Source organism: Passer domesticus, chromosome 2 (genome assembly GCF_036417665.1).
Source record: "Passer domesticus isolate bPasDom1 chromosome 2, bPasDom1.hap1, whole genome shotgun sequence".
Classification (NCBI taxonomy): Eukaryota; Metazoa; Chordata; class Aves; order Passeriformes; family Passeridae; genus Passer; species Passer domesticus.
Window position 1 is genome coordinate 61,043,720 of NC_087475.1, and position 26,110 is coordinate 61,069,829.

Below are 26,110 nucleotides of genomic sequence, written 5' to 3' on the forward strand. Positions count from 1 at the left end.
AAAGAATTTAATTTTATTTTTCAGACTTTCTATAACAAAACAAATAACATTCCTTATTTTCTTGTACTTGTTTTAAATTCTTTGCCATGTAAGTAACTGCTTTGGCTATTTTAATGCAGTGCTCAAAATAATTTCAGTGGGAGTTAGCTGATAGTTTCTGCTGCCTTCCTGTTATTTTGATTATTTTTCTGTTTAGAGAGAGGGGAGAGCAGCTTGTACTCTGAACCTCCTTGGTACAGTATTTTCAGATTTCTAGAATCCAACTCTAGACCACTGAAAAATTCCCAGCATCAACTTGTTCCAGGAATTAATTCAATTCTCCTAGTAGGATATTATTTCAACTGTTTGCTTTTGTTCTCTGTGCCTTTTTATAAAGATTTGTGTGTGTTCTTATACTGAGTTGATATAGTTGGATATAAAAAGTGCTGTTTTAAATTTTTGTGTGTATAAATTTTTGTAAATATATTATCAGTATACAAGATAGTGAAATATGATGACAGCTTTTGTGGTTGTTTAAGACTTCCAGGCATTTGGTTTTGATATGTTTTTATCTCTAGTAATTGGAATGGACCTTGCAGTTGCTATGATGCAGTTATGAAATAGGATTGCAGTCTTAGTCAAATAGTCATTTACAGAATGGCTGTTTCAGCGTTTCAGTGCCTGCCATTTGAGCATTTGAATCTCAATGCCTAGACAAAGAGCTGAGAAGGTGTAATGGTCATTGTAGATTCCAGAGACCTGTACCAAAACTTGATTTGAAACTTGGGAACTGTACAAGGAAAAGCAAACTCTTGTGTTGCTGGTAGTGCAACAAATATTAAAGAAAATATTTTTAATGTAATATTTTATTGTTTAGGATCTTGCCTTTTAGGGCGTGTCATCCTTTTGCATCATCTCACGGGGAAGAGTACATTAAATATCATAGTCTGCCATGATATTTACTATCTGGATTAATCAGGATGTGTTATCTTTTTCAGATAATCACTCCATTTAGGAGGCTAATATTGTGTGCTGAGAACAGAAAAGAAATGGAGGACTGGATAAGCTCTCTGAAGTCCGTTCAGTCCAGAGAACACTATGAGGTAAGCTGACATCCCTCTCTCTGCAGCCTCTTCTGGCTCAACAGATCAAGCAGGACACAGAACTGGAGTAGTGTGAAAAGTGTGTCTAATGTCAGAGTGAACTTAATGTCTTAAGTTCACCTTAAGAACTTGCCAAAATGAGAGCTTATTATCACACTTCAGTTTAGAATTTGGAGGGAGAGCAGGCTAAATACCCTTTGGAAAATCCTTTTGATGAGCATTTCTCTATGGTCCCCTGTAATATGGAACCATACGTAATGTCAGTCACCGTAGCTGTGTTCTGTACTTGCAAATTTGTCTTAACTTCTCCTTTACTAGACCGCACAGTTTAATGTGGAACATTTCTCAGGGATGCATAACTGGTACGCCTGCTCCCATGCCCGACCCACCTTCTGTAACGTGTGCAGAGAGAGCCTCTCTGGAGTCACTTCTCACGGCCTGTCCTGTGAAGGTAAAGTAACCATTCCTTCCCCCTGGTTATCATGCTATGTGTGTAGAGACATGGCTGCAACTTCAGTATGAGTAATGTTCCTGAAGATGAGGAACAAAAGAGCTTGAAGGGAGAAAACTCTACATGAGAGTGACCTTCCTCCGGGCAGAGGGACTGCTAATGATCTGCCTCACCTTCCTGTTGCTCCAGGTGCCTTTTTCAATAGAACACTTCTCTCTGTTGCAGCAACCAGTTTGGAGTGTACAGGGTGGAGCTTTGCAAGAAAAGATAGCATTTATTTGATTTGCACATCAAAAATGTAGAACCAAATAGTCATACTGGTTTGCAGAATCAGGATTTCTCTGAAAAAAAAAATTATTTTCGGCCCCAAATCTAAAAGCATTCTTAACACTGAGCAAAGTATTATGACCCTTGCCCTCCTATTATTTTTTTCTCTATTGCTGCTGCCTGATCCTGCAGTACACACTGATTTACTGCTTTAAAAATACTCATGCTGTGAGGGAGTAGAGATATAGATGACTGCATTTGATGGTTCAACAGGGGAAATCCAGCACAAACAAAAAGCAAGTGTGGCTAAAACTTCAGCATTTAGCTAGAAATTATATTTAATTAACAAATAATTATAATATTTGTTAAAAAAATAAGCTTATTTTTTTATTCCTGCAAGTTCTGTGGAAAAGCGGTAACAAGTCTTTTTGTGTTAGGAGACAGCAGAAAATAAAGCATCTGTGTGACCCTATGAGATATATGAAATGTAGAGATATTTAATTACTAAAGTAGCTGACTGCCCAGAAAAGAGTTACAGTTACACTATTCATAATTTGATTTCTTTGGATGTATGTAACCTAACAGCAAATGCATTACTGTTATTGATGCTGTTATAATACTTGAGGATAATAATATGTATTAAGGAAATCTTACAAAGGGAACATTAACCCATTGTCCTAAATTGTCCGTGCTTTTAATGTAGCTAATGGTGCAGTTGCCAAGGAACAGGACAAACCCGTTTTGTAGAAATTAGAAGTAGCATGGTTACTTCCAGCCTCTCTGGTGTATGTTTTCCACTGTGAATAAGTCCTTTGGACAGTTTAAAGGCAATTATGGTATTCTCAATGTCTGATATTGACAGATGGAAGTATCATGTGCTTAACTAAAATGCAGTTGTATTGCCTCTGTGTACAAATACTGTTATGTTTGCTTGGGCAAGGGAAAGGAACGACTTTCATAAAGAATTTATCCATTCCTAAGTTAATACTATAGCTACTCTAAAAGGGTAATTTATCCAAAATTATCAATGTTAATGTCTGTAGTTCACCATTTTATGTTTTTCCAGTGTCTAATTTTGCATCTAAGTATGTTTTTAATATACAGGGTGTTGGCATTAACTTTACATTAGGGAAGTTCCCATAATTTCCAGATTTGGTGTTTGCCACCTTCTGTATAACTGATGATGAACTAATGCTATGTTTATCCACATTTCTGATGCCAGTTTTTAAAAGTAGCTTGTGAAAGTGATTTGGATTTCCTTTCACCGTTCTACAGTTTAATAATCTAGTATGACCTGGAATGTTTTACATGTAGATACTGTGATATTCTTTTGTCTATTAATAAGTTTGCCTCCTCTAACTTCTTAGCTTCTATTTTATATCTATTTTCTTCTTTTTTTTAAAAAATAAAATAAGATCCTTAGTTTTATATCTGATCTAAGTCATTTGACATTTGACTCTTACTGTTATACTTTATACTTTCTCTGTAATCATGTATTCATGTTAAAACCCATCATCTCTAATTTCTTCAGCTAAAAATGCATTTTTGTTTGATACTTGCTTCTATTATGTGCACTTCTAATGCATTTAATAATCTATTTTTTTCTTTATCTTACCTGTATTAGCAGTCTATACAGTTTGAGAGGACTATCTGGAAAGTTTGGAGTCTTAACATTCCCCAGATTTGTTCTGTGCTGCTTTTTCCCATTACATAATTTTAAAAACCTGTTTAAATATTCATGTCTGGCTTTTCAAACCTCCAGCAGTGCTTTATACTGGGAATCCATTTATATCTATACAAAATTCAGTTATTTGTGTGGTCATTGATCCCAGGCTACTCTATTATGCCTTGTATTGAAAAGCATGAGAGCCTCTTTCAAGAGATAATTGAGCTCTTCCTCCTGTTAGTGGGTTGGGTTACTGGCACACCAAGTTGTCTTGAAAGTAGCTTAGAGTCTTTGGGGTCTGATTCTTGACTCTTAACTATAGGTAAAAAATAAACCCCATTGCAGATGTCTTGCAGCTTTTGACAGTTTAGTTGTCCTGTAATATTTTAGTATCTTAAAGTTGCTGTTTTCCTGCACAACCACGTTTTTAAAGTCTGGCCACAAATCAAGCCTCATTTCTTTTGGAGATGGTGGGTGAATGGAGATGATGACTTTCTCTTCAGGGCACCTTCCATCCCAGCAGCCTTTGGCAAAGGTTGGCCAAATTAATTGCAGGCCACCCTGAAGACACTAAGACTTGTGGAAACCAGCGTAGAAAACTATGGCAGGTTAATACCTTTGCTAGGTGAAAGACTAGTGTGAACTTGCACCTTTTTAGAAGTCAGAGAACTGATATGTATCTCAATCTGAAGATGTAAGTTATAAAAAACCAGGCTTCATTCTTGCTACTGCTCAACAAGCAATTGACTTCTAAAAAAAATTAATCAGACTCTCCTTTGAGGTGCAATGCTGTTCTTCCAACAGGTTCTTTCTTTTGTCTTCTCAAAAGATAATCTACTTTTCCAATGTTGTCTCTGTGTTGTGTTGCTCTAGCTAAAGGACTGATCCCTGCAATGTTCATCCAGTCTTTGCTAGGACAGAGGAATTATGACCTCTGTGCCTTGCTTTAGGAATTATTCCAAATCAGCTGAATCGAGAAAGGATTTTGGTTTTTATGCTCCTAAGAGTTTAGCTTCAATATGGAATGTTTAGGCAAAGAAGCTTAAAGAATGATATATTATTATCTACAGAAACTCTTCCAGAGTTCTGTAACCTCAGTTACTCTGCGTCAATACTGCATTTCTATCTAAGTCATTGCCAGTGGAACACTGCATTTATGATTATTCTCAGAAATTTACTTTTTCATGTAGCATTTTGTTTATCATGACAGGACCTTGATTATTGAATTTCAAGTATAGCTAATAAGTGGGAGAAAGCTCTCTCTTAAACTGCATTCTCCTGTGATGAATCGCACAATGTTATAAGAACACTTTAGGATGATGAAGTCAATCAGTAAGAAAATACTGGGATTAAATTACCTCTGCAAATGCACTTTGTGCACTTTGTCTTTTTCCATTATGGCTGTGGGGTTTTACCCACAAAACCGTGTTGTTCTTACCCATTGCCCAGGGAATTGTGTGGGCGCTACTTGCACAGTCATTGCCTCTGATACTTTTGCCATATTTTCTGCACAGTCTGGAGAGTGAATAGTGAATGAAGCAGCAAGAAAGGAAGGGATGCTTGTTATTAAAGAATGAAGGAGTAGTAGAAAACTGTTCTGTGACTTTATATCACATGTACCCTTCTGTGATGCTGGGGAAAACATTTAAATAAGATCTTCGATCAAATCAGTAGTTGTGCCTTCTTTATAACCAGCAACCTGTATATTTTCTATTACTGCAAAAATCAGTTGAAGCTGTTCTGAAGTCCCTGATGCTTTGAAGATATACAGTATTGAAAAAAAGTCTTAATTGTAGTAAGTGGGTGCAACAACAACAGCAATAATTAACAATAATAATAATAATAGTAATAATAGCAACAAAAATAACTAATAATAATAGTAACAACAACAACAACAATAATAATAATTCTAAAAAGCCAGGAAGAAATTAATATTGATGACTGAAAAGCAGTATTACGTTAACTTTTGGTCAATAAGGCAAATACCTGTTGAAAATTATTATGATGCAGAGTATGGCACAACCCCATACTTATTGAGAACCATCCATTACATACAGTGACCGAGAGTCCTGTTTTCTAAAAGTGTGTGGTCATACAACCAATGACTGCACACCTGCATTCAGAAACTATATTACAGTATTAAGTTTCCTGAGTAACTTAACTTTTCTCGTGTTTTAGCTTTCATTGGCAAAGTAACGGCAGTTGATGTCTAGCCATATGTCTGCATATTTTCCAAAAGATTTCAGGTATCAGACTGATTCATTAATGAGATTCAGTGTAATCTGAGACAAAAGAAGCTAGGTCGTAGTGGTAACTAATATTGAGGTTTGATTCAAAATCTTCCTTTCTTTGCTTGCAAATTGCATCTGTGTCTTAAGGTTATTGTTGTTGGTAATATTTAATGTTCAGACTAACTTAAATTGTTGTTTCATGATAATGAGGTTGCAGGGGGGTGACCCAAAGAGTCTGATCTGAAATTTGGTTGGTAGGTTATCTTTGCCTTGTTGAGAAATAAGCTGAACACAGGGTTCCTAAGATCAAGTCAGTAGGGTTTCAACATTCTATTACTTTGTAATTTCCTATTCCCCCTCATCCCTGATTTGTTGTATTTTGATCTGTGTGACAAAGAAAATGCTTATCATTTATGTGTAGGGAGCTGAATTGAGTGACATATCTTGTCTGAAACATGCAGATGGTGAAAACTGCTCATGGTCCATCACTTAAAAATATGGCCTTTATTTCTGTGCTTCTTTGAGAGCTGGCTTAATTACATGTTTGGAACCATCTTAGGTTGGCAAACACACAGTGTGATGTTGAGCTGTTTAGAAAAAGTGAGTCAACCCTGTTAGTTGACAGTTATGGGATATTTGCATGCTTTGAGTCTATATTGGTCTTGCTCCAACAAGTCCATGTCTTTCTTAGGTTGGGGGCCATTGACCTATTTGAGTGAATCCAGAGGAGTACCATGGAGATGATCAAAGGGCTGGAGCACCTCTCCAGTGAGGAGAGGCTGAGAGAGTTGGGATTATTCAGCCTGGAAAAAAGAAGGCTCTGGAGTGATATAATTGCAGCCTTCCAGTACCTGGAGGGAGCCTGCAAGAAAGATGGAGAGAGTTTTTTTACAATGACATGTAGGGACAAGAGGAAATTACTTCAAACTGAGAGTAGGTTAAGATTAGATAGTAGGAAAAATTCTTTACTGGGACGATGGTGAGACACTGGTTGCCCAGAGAAGTTGTGAACACTCCATCCCTGGAAGTGTTCAAGACCAGGCTAGATGGAGCTCTGAGCAACCTAGTCTAGTAAAAGATGTCACAGTCCACAGTAGGAACTAAATGATCTTTAAATGTCTCTTTCAACCCAAATAATTCTATGATTATATGAATGCTGCTTTTTGAAATGACTCTGTAAAAGCAATGAAACTTCTTTGTTTTCTTTCCTTCTCTTTCTTTCTAGTAAGTAACAAAGTGAGAGCTGAGCACTTACTTTCACACATCTGCCAGAACAGTGAGGATTGCTCTCAAACTCAGATGTTGCTTACATAGTCTCAATTCACTTTTTAAATTGATCTGGCAATGGATCAGTGGAATTAAAATGGAAAATTTATTATTCACAAGACATTTTGTACTATGGCTTAATGTTTTTTAATGGTAGATAAGCGATGGGCCAAAGCCTTGATAATTTCCTGTCAAATATTTGTTTGAAAAGAGACTACTACTTCTGATCTACTGGCTAGTACTCATAAACCTTTAATGGTCTTTGCCAAAATAATTTATATAATGCACTCTAAATAGAATTACATCATGCACTTCCAGTAGAAGAAATACCCACGGTTTGGGTGCGTCAGTCTGTTTGGTCTAATATGGTATGGTTAACTAGGCATATTAATTGAGTTGAACAAAATTCAAATAGTTGTTAGGTTGTCCGAATGTCTGCCTAACTTGTGCTGGGTATTCTATTTGGCAGACTTTTAACAAAGAATGCAGTAAAAAGTAAGGTTCTTCCTAATGTGATATAGGCTCTGGGAAAATTTTGTAATCCCCAGTATCCTGAAAAAAAATATCACCATGTAAACCCTTCATTTTCTCATGTTCTGAGAAAAATAGGCCCAGCATGGTGCCCCGAATGCATCTTTTGAGCAAAGAAACAGAGCTCCTGTTTCCAAATACTCTTGTAAAACAGTCTTCCATGACTTCCTGCAAATTTAAGTCAGATATCTGAGTCATGTTACTGGAGAAACGGAAAAGGCAAACACATAGTTAAAGATATAATGTACCTTGCACCTGAAAAAAGGGGGGCCAATGTGGGTTTCAGGGCACATTCAGCATGGGCTACAGCTAAGCAGTTAACCCGGTTTAGAGAGTTAAAGCTGGAGTGATTATGAGCTGAATTTTCTTTTAGTTGTTTTGTGTCGTGTACAACACTAAGTGATATGTACTTGGCTATTTTACGGTATGTCTGTGTATAATTTTTTGAAAAGTGTGTATCACTGAAATACAGCAAATAACACAGGATATATATGTTTATCTATGTCTTGCAGTGTGTAAGTTTAAAGCACATAAAAGATGTGCTGTCCGAGCAACAAATAACTGCAAATGGACGACATTAGCCTCCATTGGAAAAGACATCATTGAAGATGAAGATGGTGTAAGTACTATTCATTTTTACAGTATTTTCCAAAGCTGTTTCTTCTTCAGGAAAAACAAAAAAAGCCCAACCACAGAAATATTCCCATGTGACCCATTGAAGTTAATGGTAGGTGGCTAGTTTCCTGAACACTGTTCAAAGATTAACATGGTATTTAGAACAAAAGTTGCATTCCTATCTCACAAGACAAGTCTACCAGCTGTGGGGCGCTAGATTGCAGATGTATTACAAGGTTTTAAAGGCCACATGCGGAGAAACTGCAGCTGGAGAATTGCTCCCAGAAGTTCCTACTGCTCTTAAGCTAAGGTGGTATTTTGCACTGTTACATGCTGTTTTGGCAATGTATTTTTTGTCCTCTTTCCCTGGAGCAGTTCCCCGGAAGGCCTGTTTGGAATTCACTGAATTGGGAGGGGATTTTGGTGATGAAAGCAGGAATTTTAAAATTAGCAGGAGAAACAACAAAAGCCTTTGAGAGGTTGATTGTGATAAATGGACTATTTTTACAAACACAGCTGTGTATGAACCACTGGTGTGAAGCTTCTTCTTAGAAGGCTGATACTAAGTTGAACACCTGAGTGTCCTGAGTTGCCCATGGTATTAATGGGAAAAAGAGTGCACTGAGTAAAGCTTTGCACTGCATTTGGGACTGCTTTAGAGAGCCGTGACTTACCAGCCATGGTGAGTGGGTAAGTGAAGCGACAGAGGAATTCTGCTGTCCTGCCTATTTTTATGAATTTTAGGTATTTTTAATTGGTTTGTGTCATGTAGTCAACATAACTGAGTGGGAACTTCTTTGTATGGCAGAGACTCTGGACTTAACTGCCCCATTGTGTTATGGTTTATTGCTACCATGAGTGAGGCAGGTCTCCCTTCTTCAGGTGTTGTGTTTTCTGACTACCATGTGGAACACCAGAGTGGTCCATTCATTGCAGTTGCCTTCTGAGCATCAGTGTCCCTTATCCTGGCTGACCAGCATACCTGTTTCTTTGATGAAAGGGTACAGCCCTGAGAAATAGTTTAAATCCACCTGTATTTGAGAGACAAAAGCCTTTAATTTCTCTTTCTGGGTACTGAACTCTAATGACTCCTTCTCCACAGATAGCGATGCCTCACCAGTGGTTAGAGGGAAACCTGCCCGTCAGTGCCAAGTGCGCAGTCTGCGACAAGACTTGTGGCAGTGTTCTACGCCTGCAGGATTGGAAGTGCCTTTGGTGTAAAGCTATGGTAGGTGTGCTGAGCCACATCCAAGCATCTCGCAGTTCGACAGCTTTAGTGCTTGCCATTACTTTTGTTTTGTCATTCCACAACCTGCTTTTGGATTAAGAAGGAGCAGGCAGCTTCTGCAAACTCAGGTCTCTCTAGCATTCAGAATTTCTGATGACTGTCCTACTTGCAGAATCAATTTTAAATACACCCGCAGATGCAGCTTTTCTTTAATAGGTGTTGTCATCTCCAATGTGTTTTCTCTGCATTCTTCTAGCTGTTGTTCTTCTAGTTCATTCTGAACTGAATGTTCAGGTGCCTGTTCTTTATGTGTAATAATCATATGTTACTTCCTTGTATTTTTTTTGTAGATACTGCTCTATTAATATTTTAATAATATGTTATATTCATATTTATTAATGTAGTAATGTGTTTATTAGTGTGACATCTTGACTTTGTCTTCTTCAGGGCAATCTGTAGGTTGCTGATTGAAATTCTCTAACTCACTACTACTGTTTCCCCAGTATATAGTTTTCTCTTAATTGTATCAACTTGTCTAAAAAGATGGATTTCTTATGCAAGTCAGCAGTTTATTTATTGTTGAAGTTTCTGGCATATAGGTGTCCAAGGCTCTGTGAATGAGTTGTAGAAAATGATTGGCATCTTCAGAGGTGACTTGAAATTTAGATGGAATGTAGCCACCTCTGCATGTGCCTCTCTTTCCAATATATGTGGAAAAGGCCTTTGCAATATGGAGTTTGTTTGACCCAACTTTGGGAGATGCGTCTGGCTTGGTAGGTGTGCTATCTTTAATGCAGATGTGTGTTCCAGAATGGCCTCAGTGAACCAGGCAGGTTCAGAGCTATTGTTTAGCCTGCTGCCATCAGCACAGATGCTGGGAGCTTGCTTCTTCCTTCCTTGTGGATAGGGGCAAGTGATTCCCTTGAAAGGATAATTCTTATCTGCTATAGTGGTAGCTGAAGTTCTCCAAAATAATGTTTTGTTGAGTTAGTAACAAGGCTCTGTGGTTGGACATTTGTGGTTTTTTCCTAGTCTCACTCCTTTTCCCTCTCCACCTAAATGTTAAATATGAGTCCATTTTTTGTTACATAGATAACATAGTATCAGTTGTATTTTCACCTCAAAATTTGCTGAAAGAAAACAATTATTTGTTTCTTTTGTAGGTTCACACAGCCTGTAAAGATCTGTACCCTCGTAAATGTCCACTTGGCCAATGTAAGGTATCGATCATCCCTCCAACAGCACTAAACAGTATAGACTCCGATGGTACGTAATACTGTAGTGTGTTCAGTGGTACCTCTGCAATTCCGGTGCCTATTGAGATCCATGCAAATAAACAAGGCTAAAATCCTTCTGCTGAGCAGGTGAATGCAATCTGCAAATTTAGAGAGAAGTATAATTTCTGTGTAGGTTTTTAGAGAGTTATTCAACTGGCATGTTTTTTAAAGTTGCCCCAGCAGAAATTTTCTTCCATTTTATTTATGACCCTTAGAAAAATTTCAAGTGAATGATCAGAATCCTCAGATGAAGTGGGCTGATACCAGCCTAGCATACACCACTCCTTCTGTGAGTTCTCAAATTTTTGATAATTTTGTATTATGCAGAGATAAGTTAACTGAACAGCTCAGATCCAACAACTACTTTACCAGGCTTAAGAGAGGAAGTGCTTCCATAGCTTCTCTAATTTATTTTTTTAAAGATAAGCAGTGTAAAAATCCTGCAACACACAGATAAAACTCAGCAAATGCTCAAAACTCAGAGATGCTTTTTGGTGGTCCAGGACAGAGACACATCATCAGCAGGAGACTGCACTTCAAGGCAGAGAGTGGATTTAAAAAAGAAGTATCACAAAATCTTAACAATTTTAATTTTATAGTTTGTGTCAATGGTAAAGTAGACCAACCCCATGAACGCAATTAAATAAATTTTGTTACATGAATTTAGTAAAATTGATTGTGTATGCTGTATATATTCACTCTATTTATTTGCTTTGAGGTGTCTTAGACATCATGCTGTCATTTATTACTCATGCCAGGAAGATTGTTCAATATGTGAAATTAGTTTTCTTGGCATTTAAATTAATTAATCAAACCTTATTTGAAATGAGACATTACGATAATATGGAATTAAATTAGCATCCCTTAATGAATTTTTTTATTTGTAGCTTTAGTATTTTTTTAGTAATTGAAAACAACATAATCATTTTAATACTGCTGGAGACAAATGTCAAAACCTATACATGTGATGTCTGATTTTGGAGTGTTGCTGGGAAACCATTACCTCCATGGACTGGTCATGTTAGCGACAATAATGTCCATTAGTCCTTCTGACTAAGGACCTTATAGAGAGCCTGCTGTAATTAGTTAAGCCCTGCACTGGCTTTAATAAGCTTTGAATGACAGCTGAAGGTCTTCTGTTGTTCAGTGTTTCTGTTATACTGAATAGTATAACCTCAGTCTGAAAAAATGGATCTTCCGTGAAGTCTCACCTGGGAGGAACTGAGTACAAGTAACTTAAAATCTGTGAGTACTCTTAAAAAGCTCATACAGACATGACATGAATTATCCAGTTCAACCCAGTAAAGGAAAATAATATTGAAAACCAAACACTTGTAACTGAAATATATATTGAATTATGTGATAATAATCTGTGAAGATGAGACTTAAGTGTTCTAAAAGGTTAATAGCAGTTGAAAAACAATAAAGCTATTGTCTTCAGGATTTTACCAAATCTAGGCACTGAAAATACCAGAAACAAACAAAAAAAGAACTGGTAAATCTTGCATAATATTTTTTTCCTTGCAGGACTAATACTCAGTTTAGCATTTACAATATGCATGATAAAATGTACTCCTTTTGTCCTTCATCCCTATCTTCCTCTTTCCCATGATTTCTTTTTGTGTTGTTCATATTAGGAAACCTTATTTATTTCATTCTTTCTAACTATGTTTACAGGTTTCTGGAAAGCCACATGCCCGCCATCCTGTGCCAGTCCTCTTTTAGTTTTTGTTAACTCAAAGAGTGGAGACAATCAGGGAGTAAAGTTTCTTCGTCGATTCAAACAGTCGTTAAATCCAGCTCAGGTCTTCGATTTAATGAATGGAGGACCTCACTTAGGGTAATGACCTTGGAAACCTTGAGCAAACCTTTCCACAAGGGAATTAGGTGCAAAGTATAGTGTTGTGTTCCCCTTGCTTTTTACAGTGTTATATCCCCTTGTTGCTATAATTCCATCACCAATATCTACTCTGACTTCCTAATTAAAATCTAAGAGACAATACAATTTCAAGATATATTTCAAGGTCTTTATAAATTCTGGTGTTTGAAGAGTTTGTAGGATAACATTTTCCTTCTAGAAAAGCTCGAAAATTCAAAACCAAAAGCTCTTGGCTAGCTTTGACTTCTGTTAACCGGTAAGGCTCAAAACTGTTACAAATGTGCAGATGTTTTCCTCTATCACAGGAACTTTAATTTTGCTTTATGCCCAGTTGGCAGGTGCTGTTCTTCCATCTCACATGCATAATTCTGATATTCCTCTGGCCTTTTGTTGTGTAGTAATGGAATAAAACTATTGTTTAAATGTTCTCTGTATCTTTTAGAATTCTAAACACAAATGTTAGCAGGGGGGTCTGCAGTGGGTTGATGGACAAGTACCTGAAAAATTTTTCACCTGAAAAGTATGTCCAAAATATGGTTTGTGCAACATATGGAAATAGTCAAGAAAATGATCATCCCAAAGAATTTGGAGCAAGAACACAAAACCAACTGGCATTTCTCCCCAAAATCTAAGGGTTGATTGTTGCAGAGACAGCAATGAAATTTGCAGAGTGATGGCCACAACTCAGTCATCTTTGCACATTAATGAAGATTAAGTTCATGTCCATATTTCTGTTGCCTAACTCAATTCCACTCAGATATAGTGATGTGGTTAAATGGCCTAATACTATCAGTTACAACAACTAGAAGCACTAATTTTTGTACTCTTAAAGACGTAGAATTATACTTAATGATAAAAAGTATATGGAGCAAATCCACAAAAATTCAGTTCAAGCAGTGTGTAAATAATACAAATATAATTGATTAGAGCTGTGGATTATAATATTTTGTACTGTGTTATGGACACATCATAATAACTCTGAATTGTAATATTATTTTCAATATGACCCTGATGGTCTGAGCTGAATCCAAGTCACTTTTAGCTAGAATTTTGTACATGTAAATATAATGACATATAACATTTGTCTTAATTGATTAGACAGTGTTTGAAAGGAGTATGAAAGTTATGTTTGCAAGTTCTCTTCCTTCACATAGTTGTGCCATGGCTGAGATGACGCACTTTGATTTTGCACAGAAATTGCAGTTCATGTCAGGGGCTTTTAACTACTTCTCCCAAACAATTTCCAAGGAGAGATCCTTAGCAGGTATTCCATCAGATCACACTGATGTCTTCTTTTTTTCTAATTGATCTGAAAAGCAGAGGTGCATGCTATGAGACAATGTATTGCTAGGAGCTTTCTCCTCTTTCTCAGGATAGGATAAATTGCTCTGGTATCAACATTTTTTCCCCTTAAGTATCTGCTTCTTTTCTTCTGACTAGGTATGTGCCCATTGTATTCAAGTACACATTATTTTCTCTAGAAAAAATAGAAATGCTTCAGAAATTTGTGATCTTGTTATGTTGCTTTTTAAAAATGGTTTGAAATTATACATATTCTGGAAAATAACATGCATTAAAACCAAATATCTTTGTTGTTAGTATTTTAAGGGTTTATACTTTCCAATTTTTTTTTTTAATTTAAGTGCCTTTTGTTTTTATCTTTTGCCTGCTTCTTCACATCTCATTCCCTTTTTCTCTATGTCTCACCTTTCTGCATTTTCTGTCTCTTGTCCTCCTTTTCTGTACTGTCCAAATGTTATATTCTAGAGATCTTAAAAGTTAGAGAACAGGAGGAAGAGCAATAGGAAGTGAAAGCAGCATATGGCTTTAAGGATATAATATTAAATACTTGTATTGTCTTATATTGTTATGATCACCTTATGTTTAAGAATTGCTTAAATGGTGCTTACATTTAGTTAGCCCTGTGCCCACAAAAGCCTACTCGTATTGTGGAGCACATCCTGTCATTTTGTCTTAACCTGTTCTCGTGAAAAATCCCCAGTGGTGCATTATGCTTCTGGCTGAAGTGAGAAGCATGGAGCAGTTCCAATTTTATCACTTAAATTTGGATGTTTTAAAGTATTAATAAAATCAATAAAATCAGACTTATAAAATCCTGAAAACAATATCAAGGGATTTTTTAAAAGAATAATTTGGCATGTTATTTATCAGAAGTGTCAGTATAAGTGGAATATACAGCGACAGATGGGCTGCAGATAGGTTAATTAAATAGATGGTTGTATCCCCATACCCCACAACAATAAAAGGGTTATAAAGATGCTGTGCACAATATTTTCTTATAACAATTTCTAATGAATGCCACTGCTCTCTTGCTAATGGATGTAACTGGCTCTGCATTTTCTCTGCAGTTTGCGGTTATTTCAGAAGTTTGACAACTTCAGGATTCTTGTGTGTGGTGGCGATGGAAGTGTTGGTTGGGTCTTGTCAGAAATTGATAAGCTCAGCTTGCACAAGCAGGCAAGTGTGCATATTTACTTTCTTTGCCTAGACTGACTAGGCTTAATTTTGTGTTGACTTTTCCTTGACTTGGTTCTTTGTTGCATCTCTGTGTATGAGGAAAATCAATAGTTTAATGAAAGTTTTCAAGTTTTCAAGGACAAGTTGTAGCAGAATAGCACAATTTGATTTTACAGGCTTTAGACATCTTCTATGAAATTAACATTTGTTGATTGAAGTAATAAGCATTTGTAAGCACTTGTATTTTTTTTCTAGTTTTCAATAGTAGATTTGTTCCTGTGTTGTGTTTCAGTGTCAGTTAGGAGTGTTACCCCTTGGTACTGGAAATGACCTTGCTCGTGTCCTTGGCTGGGGTGGATCCTGTGATGATGATACGCAACTTCCTCAGATTTTGGAAAAACTAGAACGAGCCAGCACGAAAATGCTAGACAGGTAAACCAAAATGTGCATATGCATCACTTACTGTGAGATTTAAATTGTATTTATTTGGGTTTCTGATGGCCTAAAATCCATCTTGGAGAATTGGTGTTCTGTGGGATTTGTTTTTTGAGTGCAGGTCTTAATCATGAAGGAAGCTGCAGTTGTGATAGGGACAGTTCTTTAGCCTGCTTTTTAAACTAAAGAGTCAGAGGGATGAGTGGTTGATGGAACTGGCAAGTGTGCTGTCCAAACATATTCAAAAGTTGACACCTTATTGCATGGCTGAGGGAGCTGCATAACTGCCTGTTATAAAAAGTTGTGAGCATTAAGAAATTGTGTAGATTCAAAACTGATTTGAGAAATTTTATGGACTCCATTCATGCTTATTAAACACCATTAATGATAGCATCTTTATTTAGAAAACACCGAGCTCTCTGTCCTTGGATGTGGGGAAAACTCACCTTTGTGCTTTCACCCTTTCCTGAGACAGCTGTTGACAAGATGTTGGGCTAATTGGATCCATGACTAATATTTCTGTTTGAGGCAGTTTCTTAGTAAAAAAAAAAAGAGATCTTCCCACTCCCTGTTTCATGGAATTTTCATCCATAAAGAAAGGCAGCAACCCCATTTAAAAAAAAACCCAGAGATGACGGTGATCACGTTGCTCCAATGGAAGTCTAGCACTGCTTTTCAGAGCAGTATTTCTTACACTACTCCTATCTCTCGTGAGTGCTTCTTTTCTTGCACTAGTTACAAACACTTGAATGTCATCATAAGGAATTTTACTTTAGGTTATTTTTATGAAATAGAAAAAAGTGCTTTTTTTTTATTTTAGGCTTTTCTGCAGACTACTTGATTGCTTTACAGCAAAGTATGTAGAGAATGCTTGTTACTGATCCTCAGATTCTGAAAAACTTGTAGATTAAATCAAATTTCCCTTTTTCTGTAGCAAAAAAAGTGCTCTGTTTCACTTTTTGGTATAATTTCAGTAGACTTGCTCCCAAGACCCATCTGCAGTGGTTACTTGCTCTTTTCAGCAGGCTTTGAAGGATGTTGTTGCTATTAGTGCTTTCATACTATCTGTGCTGTCAAGTGCTCTCCTGGACCACACACAAAAAAATATATATACATCAAGGAAGACACTAAATCATTTGCTTTGTTTTCATGCCTGCCTCCTCTAGTTGAGATGGAAAGCTAATGTCACCTTAAAGATTTTTCTTTAGGAAGATGTCTAGTTTCCTTTGACTTCTGCAGTATGTTTGTATAAATTATTTTATAATGTAAGTGGTTTTTTTTCCAGAAAATCTTTATTCCCTTTATTGATAATCCCATGAGTTTTTCACAGATGAGACTGATAATCAAAACACTAAACAATAATCTGAGTAATAAAACAAATTATTACCTTTCATCTCTAATTTAATCTATTTAATCTCTCTAATTATTTCACCCATATAGTTTACCACTATAAATTAAGCTACTTTTTTTTATACATAGCTATTCTGTGGTGTGACAGTGAATTTTATTTTTTTTGTTAATAAAGTGGAAAGAGTGTGGAACTAACAGTCTGGAAACTTATGTTTCTTTCAGGTGGAGTATAATGTCATATGAACTGAAATTACCAGCAAAACCTTCTATTCTTCCTGTGACTGCAGAAGAGTCAGAGGAGTGCCAGGTGCACTTTAACTTTTGTTTTGTTGTTTCATGTACTTAACTTGGAGCTTCTGGGATGACAATAGCCATAATTAAAGCATTTGTGTGAAAAATAGATGTTTTGTGATCTGCTAAATGAACTAAGGCCTTTTCTTGCTGTGTATCTCAAGTAAGTAAGGTTTCCAGTTCTATATTATTTACCTAAGGAGTTTCCAGAAAAGCTGTCTGAAAAATTTCTTCCTGAATATATATGTATATTTTAATATGTATTAAAAATTATACTTATATAGCATGTTAAACAAGAATGTAATCTAGTGTCATATTATTTTGTAATATAATAATACTATATATTTAGATAATTCTTACATATTAGTATATTTTATATATATTTTTGTATATAATAGTATAATTTAGTACTATGTTACTGTACAACAATGTATATACTATGATAATATACATAAATATTTAAAAAACATTTTTTTAATGTACAAAAACAAATGTCTACTATGGTGAGTTTGGATTAAGCATTGAGAAAAAGCCCCCAGCATTTTGGAGGCAAGGGTTTTATTCCTAAAGAAAGACAGAAGCGTTTTGCAGCTTGAGTTTGATCAGGTGATACCACAGCTTTCTCTTTGTTCATTGAAAGAGCTCAAAATCCTAAGTATCATCAAAGAAAAACTTAGCCAGTCTTCCAGACTAGATTTGTGCTTGTGCTAGCTGATGAGGTTTCAATTTTGAGAGGAGATGCTTTAATCAAATTAATTGGCATGAAAAGTCTGACTGAAAATGAAAAAATAATATATTCCCAAGAAAGTTAATGCATATCAACTGTAGCTCAAAAGTACTTGAGAAGCCATAATTAATCAGCAGTCTCTTGAACAATTTAATAATTCAGGCTCTTTTAATTGGCAACGAGGTTATAACCTTTGATGGATTGCTGGATGCAGAGATGCAAAAAGGCTGAGATTTTAAGGGGGTTGCTTTGCACACAGCTCGGCTTATGGTGTCAGCAATGCAAATCAAGGCTTTATCGCCTCTAATTTTTCAAGAGTTAAAATTTTCAAGTTTGTCTTCATCATCATTTTGTTCTAGTTATTTCTGGCTTTGAAACTTTTTTTAGCCCCTTCTGAAAATGGAAGGAACTGCTTGCTCATATAAAACTTCTTTTTTAGCAAATGTATTCTGTAGGCTATATTACCTGTCATTACTTGATTTGGACAAAACCATTTGCTTTTGAGTACCCTGTTCAATCTCTATTTTAATAGGATTTTTTACATTGCTTACTGAGTTAGGCCATTTCAGAAAAAAAAAAATTAACCTTATAGTAGGTGTTGGATTATACCACAGTTTGAAAAGCATATGGAAGTTCATATATGATTCTTTTCTTTTTCCCTTTCCTTCCTCCTTTCAGGAAATTAATTCCACTTGGTTTCCCGAATTCTTGTACTGGTGTTTGAAAAACAGTAGTTCATTATTATGGATCAGATGTTTATGTTTTGTTTTCTCCTTTGAAATGAAAACTGATTCAATGTCAGAGTCATACGATGAAGGTTTTAGAAGAAAAAACTGAAGTGGTATATCTGCCTGCTCAAAATCAGAGACAAAAGCATGCTGAGAGATTTCAAGAGATTCTTAAATGGAGCTGTCAGAACTGCATTTATTTTTTAGCTTTGGATTTGGAATTTTGTTGAAATTTTCTTTTAAAATTGAGGTCTGGATCCAGAGCTATTTTGAGATAGGATATAGTGTGTGAGAATACATTTTTGATCCACTCCAAATATTTTCCTGAGTGTTCTGTAATTTGTAATTTTTAATGTTCTTGTAAAGACTAAGCCCTAAATGGTCTGCTCCTTGAAGATTGGTTTTGATAACATTATAGCCGTTTGGCAGTCTTTGTTAGTTGTGGTTCTTGGGAAGTGAGAGCTCACCTGACAGTAAAGTGAAAATTCCAGATTACAACTGCAAACTTTAGGCTTGTTCTTATTGAGCAATTTGTTTAAGGAAAGCTTTGCTTATTTTAGAAGTAAAAGGTATTAGGTTTATAATTATGTAGGTTGTTATGAATCCGAGTAGGTAGATTCTTTTCTGCCTCAAAGACTGATTTTAGCCTAGAAATAACTTACTGTTTTCTTTACAGGAGGAAAAGAACTGTGGATCAAGTTCTCAGATGCAGTCTAACTTTGAATGTTAAACATCTGATACATAAAATACACATAAAATGCATGTAAAATCTTCATTGCCAAACACTTGGCCTTGTATTAGATCTGAAATGAAAATCCTGCTATTTTTGAGGGGTTTAAACTCACTACTTGGTGTTAAACTTCTGGAATGTGTGGAAATTGAAGTCTCTTTTCTCTCTATTTTCAGATATCTGCTTATGAGGATTCAGTTGCTGCTCATCTTGCAAAAATTCTCAATTCTGATCAGCATTCAGTTGTCATATCATCTGCCAAGTGAGTCAACCAGTTTTATGTATGATGTTGGGGATAAATTTCTTGTGTAACATCATCACCATAATAGCATTCTCTCTAAGCTTGATTTCCTTATGGATGGCCAACTGGCTTGGCTTAATATATCTTGATTTATATCTTTTAGAGTGGATGTTCTTTTCTGCGAAATTTTTAGATGGTACAGTTGTAATGGATGGCTTAATACTAAATTTAAAAAATAATCACACAGTATTTATATAAAATGCTGTTAAATCATTCCAAATCAGTGCATGGCTTAAATAAAAAAAAACTTACTAATGCATAGATGTGATCTACTTCACACTGCATTTCTTCTGGCTATTTTTTGTAAATCATATGTTTAGAGGACAAACAATTTCACCAGTGTGAAGCAGAGCTTAAGTAGCTTTGTTGTAGCCCTGTCTATATCACTTCAATCAATACTGATCTAGGACATTAATGGGATTTTTTCCCCAAACTGAAACATTTTGAAGTGAGAAAAATTTGGCAAATCATGGACATCATCTGAAATCAGAACTCTTCTGTGTATACCTTCTCTATGAAAAATATCTTATGTTTTGCAATATGCAAAAGACCAGTCATAGAATTTTAAAAAATACATCTGCATATCATCACATATTTTTTTTGTCATAAAAAAAAGGTAACAAAATTTCATTTTTAATCCTATACATAGCACATGTAGAATATTAAACTGCAGGATATTATTAACTCAATTCTAAATTCGTTCTGTACCTTGTTAAATCTGTTTAATTTGTCAGAAAAATGTCAACCAAATGAACAGTACTAAGCAATTAACCTCACTTCATTAGTAAGTTTGCTGTCTCTCTGAGTGCAGGTAACAAGAACCAAGTATTTTCCTGATTTACACAGTGAAAATTCATTGCAGCTACTGTAGTTTGCACAGATATGGTTCAAAAGCATGAGCTATGCAGTGGGATGTGTGTGGCCATATGCTTTCATCTAAGAAGTGCTTCCTTAAAGTCAGTATATTTTCTCCATGGTTTTTAAGCTCCAACTGTGCATGTGAATTTGCATGATTGTGTCTGAAGTTACCAAAGGGAATGCAAGTTTGCAAAGTCCTCTCCTAAGGAAGGTGTACAAACAAGGGCGTGGATAAAATCAGTCATGTTGATTTCAGATAAGAGGCTGAGATACAAAGTATGCCCAGGCTTAAGTGAAAGAGTTTTTGGTTTAAAGCTTATCAATTCAATTTTGAAAGCTATGGAAAAGAGTGTCATCTGATTTACAAGTATGATCATGGAGTTCAGTTTCCAATAAGAATAATTCATAGCAGTGTACATATAAATAAATTGCCATAAGAATTTAATATTCAAAACATATCTATTTAATTTCATTTGATTTCTTCCCTCTCCTTTTTTTTTACCTGAAGAATATTATGTGAAACTGTAAAGGACTTTGTTGCCAAAATAGGGAAGACTTACGAAAAACCAATGGAAAATGCAGAGGAAGCTGATGCCATGGCCATTAAAGTAAGATTATGACTACATTCAGGTTTAAAGTTGTTGGGTTCTTCAAGTTCATAGCTCATGGATGTTTAATTTTCATATTGCTCTAGAATGCCCAGCTTGGCTTTCATTTCAACCAGTGAGTTCAAAATTCTTATTTTCTTATTGCATAGAGTTAATTATTTCCAAACCGTCTTTAAACTCTGAGATCTCTTTAAACTGTTTACACTTTCTTTCTTCATAAAGGATAAAGTTCATGGTAGCATACATAGAGGTAAAAGGATTTCTTTTTGCATTAGTTATATTTCTAAGGATTAAGTTAGCTACAGGAAAACAATAGGATAATGAAGAGTATGCTGCAAGAATGAAGGGGAGACAGACCACAATGTTAAAAATAGTGGTTTAAGCTGCAAAATACAGAGATTATGTTGCAAAAACATTGGGAAAGAAAACAACAGAAGGATTTGGTATGAGACACAAAATTTACATGAGCTGAAAAGAAAAGAAAAAACCAAAATCCTTGGCAATCCCGGAGTCAGAAAATATACTTGCTAGTGGCAATTTGTGGTTCACGTTCCCATCCGGCGCACATTTTAAAAAATTAGTTTTTCTTTTTAACTGTTCCAAGGCCAGAGAGTGTTTTCTTTCTCTTAGGTGCAGAAAATCCTTTCTTGTCCTTTGTACCTAGAGAGAACAATTACTTAGTGTTGGGGAGAGGCATTTGGCAGTCTGAGTCTGGCTTGAGCTACTTGCTCTGTGACAACTCACTTGCTTAAATGTACAGCTGTATTGCAGAAAAACGCCCATGTGTCTCAGTCTAAGAGCTGATAGATACCTCTCAAAATTGGGGTACTGAAAAACCATATGTGGGCAAACCTCTGGTGGTTTTCTGTGCTGCAAGTTGTTGGGAGAGGGGTAGGATGCAATCCATACATTTGTGGGGCAGGCTGAGTTAAGCATGGAGTATTATTTGAATCTAACTGGAGGGGTTTGTAACATGATTGATCTAGTCTGGTTTAGTGTCACAGGGTCTGCAAAAAAAGCCGTGCAGACCTACTCATAATCTGATATTCCAAAATGTTGAATCTCTTTTTGGATTTTACCTAAGAAATTACATAGACACTAAAGACACCTGCAGTTTCATATATAATCCGGTACCATATTTCGTGAAAATATAAACATGTTCACTGTTGAATTTTTTTTTTAAATGTGTGTGTGTCTTTTCCACTTTGTCGTAGTGCTCAGAGTTAAATGAAAAGCTGGACCTATTGCTCCAGGCTCTTCACACAGAAGCCCAGGCTGCTCCCATTCTCCCAGGCATTGCTTCCCCCATTGTGGAAGAAGAGCCAGAGGAGTTCTCAAGTGAAGAATCCCTGTCTGAAAGTAAAGAACAATTAGCAGAGTGTGTCTCAAAGTCTTCCCAGAAGCTCTTCAAACCAAGGCAACAGTTAATGCTCCGAGCAAACAGCTTGAAGAAGGCTGTGAGGCAGATCATTGAACAAGCAGAAAAAGGTGCACATCAGCAACATTTTGATCCAGACTGGTAGAATAGGATAGGATAATGATGTTTGTTTACTTGTTTGTTTGTCTAACTGGAATAAGTTGTCATTATAAAATTTGATTTCTATATTCTTACATAGATAAAATTATGTGCTTATTACAAGCTGCAAGGAAAAGAAATGCAGCTTGTTTGAATATTGATGACTCTGCAGGTGTGACTACTTATGTATGTATGTGTGTGCACATATAAAAGTGCATTCTTTTAAATATTAGCCTCCACAAAATGAAAATTTCTGACAGCAAATCTTTATCAGCTGGTAAAGAATTGACTGACTCTTTCACTGAATTAATGATGGAACTCTTTTGTTGATATTTTAAAACTAAAAGCTACCAAAAAAAGTGCTTATTTCAATGTATGTAGTTTTTCTTTAGAATCCTTGAGACTTTGTATTTTCCCTTAATAACAGTTGTGGATGAGCAGAATGCTCATAGTGAAGAACAAGTGAACCAGTCTCCAGTAGAATACAGCAAAGAATTGGATGAATCCAAAGAAGAGGAAAAAGAGGAAGATACAAAGGAACTTGAGTCTCCATCAAGTGAGTAAATTAGGAATAAAATAGAAATATTCCATCTCCTTATAGTTGTATTTGGAGCATAATTGGTTCCATAATTAAAAATACTAACATCCTCTTTGATTTGAAACTACTCACAAATTCTAGTAGATTTTAATAAATAAAAGGTAAGTGAAAAATGTGGGAAAATGTAGATGAACAGTCTTTTGGAATGTATTCACAAAGCTGAGAAGGCACTGTCATGGTTTGACCCTGGCACAATGCCAGGGCCCCCGTGAAGGGTATATTTCCAAAATGGTTGCTGTGAGATGTGACCCGGGAACAGAACAAAGCAGGCTCCCATTCGGGGATGGAGGGAAAAACACAACACTTTATTCATACAAATCTAGAAAGGAACACATACAAAGCTAAGAATGAAAAACCTTCCAAATACATTCCTCCTCCCCGCTCCCTTTCTCCACAGATTCACCACCCCTCAAACAATCCACCCTCAAATTCATCAGGGAGAGAGGAGTCCTCCCTTGCCTCATAGGCCTCCCCTGGAAGCACAATTAAAACCTCCTGTGCTTCCGTGTCACCCATGGCCCCGCACAGAGAACATCGGCCCTTGTGACTTCTCCCCCCCATGTCCAGTGCTCTCACCACTGGACATGGGCCAGGACTGCTTTAGGGTTCCCCGCTTAAAGATGCTCCACCCAGTTCCAGAAGCAGCAGTCTCTCAACTTCGGGACACCAGTCCCCCCCCAAATTTCACCCCCTGGGGCCGAGGGGCCTCGTGAACAGAGATCTTCCTCTCCATGGAGACAGAGGGCATCTCACACCCTCCTCAGCCGTCTCTGTTCACGCCGCTGCTTCACTCTTGACTCCCGGGTGTTGCCTCCCCCTAAATACAGTCTCTGGGTCACAGGGAAAAAACACGGGTCTGTCCATGGCCATACAAGAAAGAGTCCAGACCAAGGCCACTCCATCATCTCTTCCCACCTAGGATTCTTCTCTCCTCTTCCAGCTTTCCTCACCCTTGCCCATTTCATCTCTCATCTCTCTCTCCTCATTCTGATTCAGGAGGATTCAGTATTTTTAAGGTTTCCATTATTCTACAAAGGGGTTAAAATCTTCCCTTCTGCCTGTCCAGGACTCCCACAGCTGCTGGGCACCTTCTCTCACCGCATCCCCCGTTTCTGGCCGGCCGTGCTGCCAGCACAGTCTCTGTCCCTCTCTCCGGGGGGGCTGCCCAGACATCCCAAGTCTCTTCCACCCCTGCACGGTCTCCTCCACCCCTGCACCTTTTGGGGCTCCCGGCCTCCTCCTCACAGGCCGCACGGCCTCCCCCTCCCCTGCCCAGATGCAGCTGGGCAGGGGAGAGGTCCAGACTCCACTCACCAACGCCAGATTCCCAAAGAGGAAGTTCTCTGGGAATCTCCCGCTTTTAACCCCTGTGTGTTCTCAGAGGCGTATCCAAACCTCAGTGGCCACACCAGATGCCAATTTTGAATTTGGCCACTGATTGGTCTGACTTAGACTCTTCCAGAAACACACTTCTGGGCCAAACCACGACACTCTACCCCCTGGCATTGTGCCAGGGTCAAACCATGACAGGCACTTATTGGGAATAGAAGTGCCTGAATTTAATCCAGTGTTTACACTCACCTTTCTACCTGAAACTGAGCAAAGACTAGAGCCTAGGTGATGGAGGTGATGGTGGCAATAGCATGTCTCAGTTGTAGACTGAGATTCTCAAGCTACATAGAAATTTTAGGAAAGCTGCATCTTAGCAGTGGAAATTTCAGTCTTTTCCATATTATCAAAATGGACAGTGCTGCCCTGATGGTGAGGCCACAAGATGATCTGTGAGTCATAAAGAAACACTGGTAGCTGGTAGGCATCAAAGCCCAGCCTCTAGATACTTGGTGAGCAACTTCTTGGGTCAAAATGAGAGAAATATTTTGGGATTTGCATCTCCTGTTTTTCACCCCAGCCCACACTAAAATCCTCTAAAGTTGTCCTCACAGGGGTCTACTCTGAAGCTGTTGCCTGCGTCTGTAGCTCCTGCTTTGGAAATGAGAAGCTGTTGGGGCTTCTGTTGGCCCAGGATCTCATGTTTTCTCCAGAAACACATCAGGCTTTCTCCAGTGATAGTCTCTTCACTGGTCACTTTTATTTGCTCTTGGTTATGGGAATCAATGCCTGTTGGTTGTCCCTTTTCAATAGTAGCTCATAGAGGATGCTGGCCCTACAGATGACCCAATCCTACTGCCATAACTGTATAATAAAGATATTCAGGTCTAGAATTTTATTGAAGTCCTTGTATCTTGATGGTATAATTTCTGCATGTGGAATAGAGTGCATATTAATGCTGTCATTGGACGATAGATGTTTAGGGACAAAGCATGGAACATGAATTCAATTATCTGCACTGAAACATCAGTTTTACTCATTAGGGCTCTGTTGTTTTTATCAGAGCATTCACAGCAAAAGTTTATCTTTATTGCAGTTATTCCCATGAGTCTTATCTGTCAAATAAAGAGCAGCTGCTCTGCTGATTTTCCTATTTAGTACAACTGCCTTGTTTGCAAGTGCAGAGAGAACAGACTGTGTGAACAGTGTTGTGAATTTTTCAGTAGTATTATGAAAAATGAATGTTAATTTTGTTCTGAGTATTGTATTTTACCCTGCAAGGATCTTCCTGGTCATTTGATGAATGTTTTTCTATATGTTAATACCTTCATCTAAATATTTAATGACTCTCATTAGATATCACTTGCCGTTTTTTTTCCTTTTTATTTTTTGACATTAATACAGTGTTTTGTCATGCATCGATACAAATCAATGTGTTGTATTGCTACCATGCAATGTGGTAGCATTTTGTGATAGCTGCTATGGCTGTTATGCAGGTGTTTAAGTCAGGACATGACTAATAGTCCACTTTTAGTCTACTTAGTCATATAAAACAATTCAGAAAAATTTACCCACTTTTCCTACTTGTCCTGTGTATAATAATTTCTGTTTGACTTCAGCAAGTCATTCAGAAAGGTGTGTTATCTTACTTATGGATACAAGAAAGTA

General features: G+C 36.9%; 1 protein-coding gene across 8 annotated transcripts in view; it reads left to right on the forward strand.

The window, feature by feature from the left end:
- Positions 1-26,110, forward strand: part of DGKH (diacylglycerol kinase eta) — a 157,720-nt gene that overhangs the window by 98,460 nt on the left and 33,150 nt on the right. For 6 of the 8 annotated variants that reach the window (XM_064408688.1, XM_064408689.1, XM_064408690.1 and 3 more), the window contains 13 exons: positions 978-1,082; positions 1,401-1,533; positions 8,007-8,113; positions 9,212-9,337; positions 10,501-10,603; positions 12,292-12,454; positions 14,863-14,971; positions 15,264-15,403; positions 16,979-17,063; positions 19,409-19,494; positions 20,900-20,999; positions 22,214-22,487; positions 22,943-23,071. In XM_064408688.1, coding sequence (XP_064264758.1) covers positions 978-1,082; positions 1,401-1,533; positions 8,007-8,113; positions 9,212-9,337; positions 10,501-10,603; positions 12,292-12,454; positions 14,863-14,971; positions 15,264-15,403; positions 16,979-17,063; positions 19,409-19,494; positions 20,900-20,999; positions 22,214-22,487; positions 22,943-23,071 — 1,660 coding nt within the window. Of the gene's footprint in view, positions 1-214; positions 234-977; positions 1,083-1,400; positions 1,534-8,006; positions 8,114-9,211; positions 9,338-10,500; positions 10,604-12,291; positions 12,455-14,862; positions 14,972-15,263; positions 15,404-16,978; positions 17,064-19,408; positions 19,495-20,899; positions 21,000-22,213; positions 22,488-22,942; positions 23,072-26,110 lie in introns of those variants that run through there. The other 2 variants (XM_064408694.1, XM_064408695.1) reach the window with 2 other exon arrangements.